The sequence below is a fragment of the Mytilus californianus genome, unplaced genomic scaffold, assembly GCF_021869535.1.
Source record: "Mytilus californianus isolate M0D057914Y unplaced genomic scaffold, xbMytCali1.0.p SCAF_12, whole genome shotgun sequence".
NCBI lineage: Eukaryota > Metazoa > Mollusca > Bivalvia > Mytilida > Mytilidae > Mytilus > Mytilus californianus.
In genome coordinates this window covers 15,335,005-15,344,148 of record NW_026262604.1, presented here as the reverse complement: position 1 = coordinate 15,344,148, position 9,144 = coordinate 15,335,005, and the positions used below count along the sequence as shown (strand labels likewise).

The window sequence follows — 9,144 nt, the reverse complement described above, 5'->3', positions numbered from 1 at the left end:
ACATTTTTGTCTTTCATTTTTGCTTATGTACTCTGTCTATGGAGTAGTGTCTATATACCATTTTTGTATGTTGACTGCTGTACCCATATTTTTGCATTTGTAACTATTATGGCTGTTTGTTTTGCTCACACATTGTTGTCAATATGATGGAATTTTATGCGATTGTCATATAATTGAGAGGTTTAGCTAGCTATAAAATCATGTTTACTTCACTATTTTCTACATAAGGAAATGCCTGTACCAAGTTAGTAATATGACAATTGTTTCCATTTGTTTGATGTGTTTGAGTTTTTTATATAGCCATTTGATAAGGGACTTCCCATTTTGAATTTTCCTTGGAGATCGGTATTTTTGTTATTTTACTTTTTATCATCGTTGATGTTATTAATCGGTTAAAGAACGTCTTGTGTATGAACGGATGGACTAAGACACATTAATCCGCCTCTGTAGTTTTGTGGCAGCATGTTTGCCTTGATTGCAGGAGCTCGTTGTTAAACCAATGACTTCAAAAATTAATATTTGCCGCTTTCCCGCTTAACACGCGGCGTTAAGGAGAAAGACCAAGAACTGGTTGGTTGAGAGTCATATTCACATGTTAAATATGCATTTAACTTGACGTTTAGCAGCCATTATCAATCATCATCTCAGGCACTTTGAAAGGTTTATGTTTACTATTTGTCTATCTTTTTATCGATATAAACGGCGTAAAACAAACACATAATTCTGTAAATTAATCCCTTATTGTAAATATAATCTAAAAGTTATATTCTTGATTAAACACTTTATTAATTATAACTTTATTTGCAAAACAGCAACACTGTATGCCATAACTATCTGCTATTTTTATCAATCAGTCAAATATCAATTACGGCGTGGACATAATATACTTAATCATGAATATAACATTTCGAGTAAACAATCGTATTATCTTAGCATATAAAAAAGTTATTATACATTTAACATGTTTTAAAACCAACAAAATAAAAATTCAAGATTTTATAAATCAAATGATGTATATATATTATAAAAAATAATGATTGAAATCGTATACACCGCGTAAAATTTAATGTAAAGAAGATTTCATAATACATTTACACGTTATGCTGTTCATCATCATTGACTTAATCTATTTTTATTTATGTTATTACTCAATTATGTGATTACATGAATCATCTCCATTTCAGCCTCTAAGTCAGTGTTTCGAATTGAAGCTCTTTCTAACATCTATCAGTTTTCTCTATGGAAGTGTCTGTAACCAAACCTGTATTATCTGCGGGTTTTTGGCCATCCATTTTATGTTTAGGCTTATTTTCTCAACAGCCTGTTGAAAAGCTCTTGCTCCTGATCCAAGACTTGGAACACTTTCTTTAAAATTGTGGACCTGTAATATACAAGTGTTATAAATTTATTAATGAAATTCAGATTGGCATTACTACGCAAATTTTACTCTATTTAGGTATATTTCAAATTTAAAAAAAAACAACTTCCATCTTTTTCAGCGATCTTTTACTTGTGGTATGTTTAGAAGTCCTTATTAATTTTTTATTTTTTTTTTGCAACTGATTCATACCGCTATAGTCAATTATCAGGCATTTAAGTATGTATTGCATAACACGGGTATTTTTCCACTGAATTGAATACTGAAAATGGACTGAGCAGATCCAAGTGAGGTGGCTGAACAGAGGGGAATTTACTAAAGTAGAATCTTCTGAAAGTCTTTGATTGAAAGTTCAGACGTTAATGTTGGTTCTTTTAAAGCTTAGAATGTATGTCAATATAAAATGACCTCAATAGTATGTGATATAATATATAGTTTGTTTGTTCACAGTTCTTCATCATTTGTGGCTTGTGCTGTGGTACTGTTCTCGCTACAAGTCATTATTATATCAAAGGATCGAAACTGCTCCTGGTGGAATATCACATTTCGTCCTGCAAGGACCTTTCATAGCTCATTATACAGTGCTCATTGTAAAAGACTGTACTGTGACCTATAGTTACTTACATCCACTTCACTAGATCTCTGGTTGATAATTGTCTCATTAGCAATGAGACACAGTTGACTTAAGACGGTCGTGGTGTAGTAGTTCTATTGAGATCCATGTAACTATAACGCTTTCAGTCGTTTAATAGTCCAAACAATGAAATCCTGTTGACGGTTATTTCAGAAACAAATAACTGTATCATCATTGGCCTTTGGTTTTGTGAAAATGTAGCAGTTCTATAGATTTGACTATATTGTAACGTACATGTACATTGAAACCTGTTAACACGTGATTTTGCGTTACTTACTAGTAGTTTACCAGATAGCATGTAAGACATACTAATACAGTCTATAATAATGTATCTCTAATCATCTGTTATACATGTTATCCGTTCAGATGACAAGAAAAGAAACATTTAAGGATATTTACCAAAAATAATTTGTAACTAAACGTGCTGGAAATTATCTTATGATATTTTTTTTTCATTATTTGATATAGCTATCGATTTGTGTAATAACAGCTCTTAATGCAAAGTTAAATCATTCATGTTTGAAATATGGATTTGCTCGCAAAGATATCATAAGTAATAACTTCACACTGTATGTGATAAGAGTACACTATTGGTTAAATAATTTAACATAATTATCCAATGTCGTACCGATTGTAGGTCGAATTCGGTGTTGAATTTAGCTGTAATGCCAGTTATCAGATGTGAAAACAAGAACGAACCACCATATCTGCAAAAGCATAAAAAAGACGTGTTTCTTCATACTATATATACTTCATACAGCAGAAACAAATCTTGTAGAAAAAGTATGCATTATGTATATCATCAATTTTCACAGTGCATATAATAAAAATATATAAAGTTGCGATTGGTAATGATCATCTTGAAAATGTTGGAGAATGTATACAAAATGTGTGATTCAATGCATATTTAAGATATGAATACAGAGAAAGTTTCTTTTTGATTATGTAATAACGTCAACGTACAAGTTTTTGTTTAAAAAAAATGTACATTTTATACATGTCACATTTTTCTTTCTTTTTGCGTGTTTATTAACAGAGGTGTGAAAGGAAGCTAATTTAAATCGAGATTTAAATGTATCGTGATGCGGGAATTCGGAATTTGGCATTTATTTTCTCGGGAATGCAGGATGAGAACCATCGTAACATTGAACGTTCATTCGGTACGAACCACAGGGAAAATCTTAATACATATACAAATCTTAATACGCACATTCTTTAGTTATTTGGGACATATAATAGTTAATCGTTCAACAGAAACAGAGTAATACAATTACTGATGGGCAAGGTGTATGAAGTATAGCAAAAGACTCTTGGAGTTTGATCTATATCATATTCAGGAATACTCATAACTTTGCTATTCTATTTTATTTGATTTTTGTTCACATTTTGTCATGTCGATGCCTTTTAAAGCTTTCTATACGGTATAGGTTTTGCGGATTTTTGAAGGTCGTACCGAGACCTATATTTTCTAAAATATGTATCATTTGAACTCATTTGGATCGTTGTCTCATTGGCAATCATGCATCATCTCATCATATTAAATAATTTTATAATTGAATTTAACTGATAATTGAGAAAATAAAATGTTTGATAACCAGACTGTTTAAAATCCTTCGTAGTTAAATACAGAATTATTCCATAACCAATTAAAACGAGACAGGTACATTATGTTTTTATTTGAACAGTCCTCCTTACCAACAATACTTTAACATATTTTTAAGAAGAGTAAATCGGACAATACTACATATTTCTATATTCTATTACCGTAAAACAAATTGTTGCTTTGCAAATCAAATGCCAAAAAAATTTTTTTTAAATAAATTTGTGCCAAAACTGGTGTGGCCATAACAATTAACTACTACAATATATGAACATGTTGCACCATCTGAATATGCATAAGTCAATTTATTGACATAGCATAGATTAAAAACACTGAAATTTGTTGATTCTATTTTAACAATAAATACACAATAAAATAGTATAGCTTCAATAACTGTGTTTTTTGTACAATTTAAGATAGATAAATGAAAAGTTCAGACACTAACTATTCTAATACTTACTGATTAAAAATAGCATCCCAGTTTCCTCGAAAAAAATCCCATACTAAAGATCTACCAATACTATTTCTTGATATATAAACTATGATGTTAACTGCATCCTGCTTTCGGATCTCCTCGGGCATTAATGCATATCTAAGAAATCTAAATAATTAGATAAAAACACATTAAAAGTAATGTAATAAAAATACCGAACTCCAGGGCAAATTCAAAACGGAAAGTCCCTTGTCAAAAGGCAAACTCAAAAGCTCAAAAATCAAACGAATGAAAAACAACTGTCATATTCCTGATTTGGTACAGGAATTTCCTTATGTAAAAATGGTTATTTAAACCTGGTTTTATAGGCAGCTAAACCTTTCATTTGTATGACAGTTGCATAGAATTAGAAATTGTTCAAAACATATATGGGATTTTCCTGGGTTTTTTTTAAGGATTGATTGATTGATTATTTTTGGAGCAACTTTTAACCTAAATGCCATTTTCTGGTGGCTATTTTCGATTGACGCAGAAAATAAAAGTGCCCGGAGAGAACTGCCGACCTTTGGCAGGAACACTGATAAACCTAGTCAATTAAGATTGGAGTCAAACGCATGTGCGAGGTTCGAACTCACAACTTCAGTGTTGACAGGTTATAGATATAGTAGATGAACTACGTAGACAACTTGGCCACCGACCGAGACCCCTGTTAGAATGGATTTTAAACACTGATCGATACGCAGAAACATTAATAATTTCATAATGAATATTTGCAGCAAGAGAATTGTCATTGTAGATATTAAATTGTCGCAATAAGGTTTAAAGTGATTAATTTTACTGAGAATTTCATGTGTTTAGATTTAATAAAACTTTGAATTTCTTTATAACCACGAATGTGGACTCCACTACAAATATTAGTTTATGTTACAAACTTAGTTACGAGTGTAAAATATAGGCCTTAAATTCATTTAATAAACAAACCTGCTCAAAACCCAAACATCCCTGCTGCAGGACAACGAATACAGCAAAGCAGCCCTTTCAGTGGCAAAATTCGATGTTTTATATTTCTTATATGCAAAGTCCCATTCTTCTACACCCCCAAATCGTATTGCTGTACAGTATACAGTTGATCGCAGATTAACATTAATTCTGAAAAAAAAAAACATTCACAATGTGTTCATACTGTATGTATGACTGAAAATAAAAATTGTCGGTATTCAATATTGATTTATTTTAAGGATATTCGCTCCTCTGATTATGGATAACAAGCTTTTAAAAATACTATTATAAATGATAGTATATGAATAACGGAATTTAAAAAGTAGAAAAAATGACAGGTCCGTGTTCTTGTTTTTGAGATATAATCAACTGGAAATTTGGCCTGAAATTATTCTCTCTAGATTTTTCATATATTTAACATTGGCACCTTTTTTCTTTCAAAACGTGTAAAAAATAAGGATTTTATCAGATTTTCAAAAATAGTTTTTTTCCACTATATGTAATAGAATTACGAAAAGAAAAGTAGGGGTTAGTGGTCAAAATTTGTATTGGCAGTACATGGATAAAACTATAGAATTCCTAAGATCTGACAAAAAGTGGAAAACAAGAATAGCAAACATCCTTAAGTGATTTTGCGGGGTTAAGTTTGTTCGCTTTAAAAGATTAGTCAACTAGTATTTATAGACAGCTATTTTGAGATAAACCCATCACGAATGGTGCGGTAATTATATGGTCCTTGATCCGTTTAAATATGTAAAAAAAATAGGATAACAAAAATACTGAACTCGAAGGAACATTCAAAACGGAAAGTCCTTTTATCAAATGGCAGAATCAAAACCTCAAACATATCAAGTTAGAAATAAATTTAGATACGATCAGGGTAAACTTATTGGTCCTTTGAATAAACTTATTCTAAAAGGTTACCAATTCAACACTGTAATTAGACTTTGAATATTTTTTGTATTGGTTTTAAAATTGATTTTGTTATCAGTAGATTAAATCCAAGCTAAATATTATTTTTATATACATATGCATATTCATGACTCTACAATTTGTCGATACTTGTATCTTGGAATTGCACAAGATCGTTTTAATCTCTGGCTGTTAATGACGTCTTTACATTACATTCATTGGATGGTGGATGTGTACTGATTATTATTTTGGTCTTAGATGTATGAATTTTTATTAGTTTTTATTGGCTTTGAACTAACTGTCAGTACCTGCGAGTACTCTAAGATCTATACTTAATGCCTTTTTTTGTTGAGGGGATGTATAAGTACGTCCTGTCTGTGGTTTTTTTGTTGTTAGATGCATCTCTTTTTTGTATCGATTGATGAGTTAAGCCCTTTTCAATTGATTTTTTTAGTTTACTCTTTTGTTTTGCTGTTACACCACTGTCCCAAGTAAGGGGATGGATGGTGCCTTCAAAATAGTTTAAGCCCGCTTATTCTGTATCTTCGAGGAAAGGAAGACGGGTATGTGGTTACGACAATTGGAACATATTCGTCGTCATCTGTGAATTAGATATTCAATAACGGTCAACCAACTTGCGATGAAGTCCGTAAAAAATTTTAACATATGATTTCAACCTCACCAAATTCTAACAGATTAAACGATACATTTCAACTGTATAGAAAATTGAAAGACGTTAACATTTGAAAGTATGTCAGGCAAAATGCCGTATCTAGCTCAAATGCCTACTTTATTAACCAACAATCAAATACCGGTGTGTTACTCAGTTTAATAGTTTATTATACTCACGGGTTTGTTCCATTTGTCAATTCCATTAGCTCCCTATATAGCTTTCTTGCATTTCCAATACATTCTTCATTACCATATCTACATGCTAGGGCAACAACAATTCTTCTAACATATCTAAAATGTATCCAAACGGACTCATATTTACATGCTAGGGCAACAACAATTATTCTAACAAATATAAAATGTAAAAAACGGACACTTATGTCTGTTTTGTTACTAAACGTTGATCTGAAGACAACACAATCTTTTTTTGTTCTTTGTATCGTTACCTACAGGATTTGTACTTGCATGGGCAACACGACGGTTGCACTATGTGAAGCAGAAACTGCTTACCCTGCAGGAGAACCTGAGGTCACCCCCGATTTTTGGTAGGGTTCGTCTTGCTTAGTCTTCATTTTTGTATGTAGTGCTTTGGGGATTTTTTTTTTTTTGTCGAATTCTGTTTTGCTTGTTTTAGACTTATGAGTTCGCATATACATGTACCTTCTTGTACGTTCCGCTTGTCTTTCATTGTTTTAACCCATTTTATTAGTGTTCATTGGAATGTCTAAATATAAAACTATTCATATAATGCAGATTTGTTTGTGTCTGTTGTAAAGATATAATCTAGATGTTGTATAATACAAAATCAAAAGATAAGGGGTATCCATCCATGACACTAAATCAGTATATTCACAACAAAACCACATAAAAATCGCTTTTATTGCTGTTCTTCATCTCAAAGTATATGACGGCCCTAGCACCGATTTGACAGTTGTTTTTCATTCGTTTGATGTGTTTGATCTTTTGATTTTGCCATTTCATAAAGGACTTTCCGTTTTGATTTTTCCTTGGAGTACGATTTTTTGTTATTTTACTTTTTTGAGAGGAATTTTTTGCAAACAGATTCGGATAGACTTTGTAAGATGTATCACCACCAAATCGGGTCCGGTCAAAAAAGAACATACTGGAAAGTAGTACATATTTAAAACAAAATAGTTCCTACGCATAGGTATAAATATCAAACTAGGTAGAATATATTTTAGTTATTAAGGTAACAAATGAAAGGTGAAGAAGGACTGGTGTGTAAAACAATGTAGAACATGTATGGACTGATGATTTTGAATAATACAAAAGTGTATGAATGTATTATAAAATTGAGGGCATATATTGATTGTTTCTCATATATGACGTGCCTGGTTTTGTGTATCCAGAGTTCCGGTAATCGGTCTGATGTATAAATAACGGTATAATGATCCCGTTCAAATAAAATGTTTTGAAGTGATTTTTTAGCGTGGAAAGGAATGAGGGCCAAGAATAGGAGTAGTGCGTCTTATCAAAATTTTAGTACACAATCTGGCCTTAAATTGAGGGAAAAATGTGGCACACAATAAAAATGTTATCTCAATAATGAATACAACATAACATTAAAAATTCAGAAGAGCATAATAACCTATTTTTTATCTTATTTTCTCTTTTGGAGGTTATGGATGGTGAAGATTGGTTTTGGTTTTCATTTTCACATAATCGGCACTGTTTGTGTTTAAAACGACAAACTATGCTGATTTATTTTGACATATATCATTTTATTCAGAGTATTCATCTAGTTAGTAGGTTCTATTCTTTATTCAGAACTCTAAAATCCCAAAGCAGCGTGTGCAAAGTTGTCGTATAAGGACATAAAAGCTCCGTTTGAACCTCAATTTCATTTGAAAAGTGTTTGTAAACATAAAAGATTGCCTTTTGTTAATTAGTTGTCATTATTCTTTATAACTAGATTTTTTCAAAGCATAAATGGTCAATTGATGTACTAATATACTTTGAAGTTTAGTGCTTCAGTTTTTTCCTATGTTTTACTTTTCCCTGATTTCCGCTCAAAATAACAAGTGTTACATTTTAAAATTCGCTTTTGCTTCTAACCTTATTTAACTGTTTATGATTTTATGCTAGGCTTCTTTTTCATGCATATTATGTATCCAAATGAATATAACCGACTTTTCATACATTTGGTTCTAAGCTATGTATCATATATCTAAAAAATGACAAAGTGTGAAGTACTTACGTTTCTAAATGACCTGACCCCGAGTTGTCCATTCCAAATTTATTGAAAGGAATTGTAAACGTTGATTTCATGAATTTCTTTAAAAATGTGAAACATGAAATCATTAAAAGCAATTTTCAAGTAGTTATATTAGCCAATATATAAAAGATTATATATAAATGTACATTTATAAGCTACTTAGAGAAAAATTAGGCGAACCATTAGAAAACAAACAATCTGTTGATTAAATATAAAAAAAGTATATAGATAATGTTAAAACCCGGTTTCAATAGTATCCAATGTTCAACAGCATTAAATT

General features: G+C 31.2%; 1 protein-coding gene across 1 annotated transcript in view; it reads right to left on the bottom strand.

Annotated features, from left to right (window-relative positions):
- Window positions 1-761: 761 nt before the first annotated feature.
- The window catches only part of LOC127721443 (aminopeptidase N-like), a 35,709-nt gene continuing 27,326 nt past the window's right edge, over window positions 762-9,144 (bottom strand). Inside the window, exons 17-22 of the mRNA XM_052228174.1 lie at window positions 8,847-8,923; window positions 6,806-6,919; window positions 5,027-5,194; window positions 4,073-4,213; window positions 2,641-2,719; window positions 762-1,381 (exon numbers count right to left, since the gene is read on the bottom strand). Coding sequence (XP_052084134.1) covers window positions 1,238-1,381; window positions 2,641-2,719; window positions 4,073-4,213; window positions 5,027-5,194; window positions 6,806-6,919; window positions 8,847-8,923 — 723 coding nt within the window. The 3' untranslated portion in view covers window positions 762-1,237. The remainder of the gene's footprint in view (window positions 1,382-2,640; window positions 2,720-4,072; window positions 4,214-5,026; window positions 5,195-6,805; window positions 6,920-8,846; window positions 8,924-9,144) is intronic.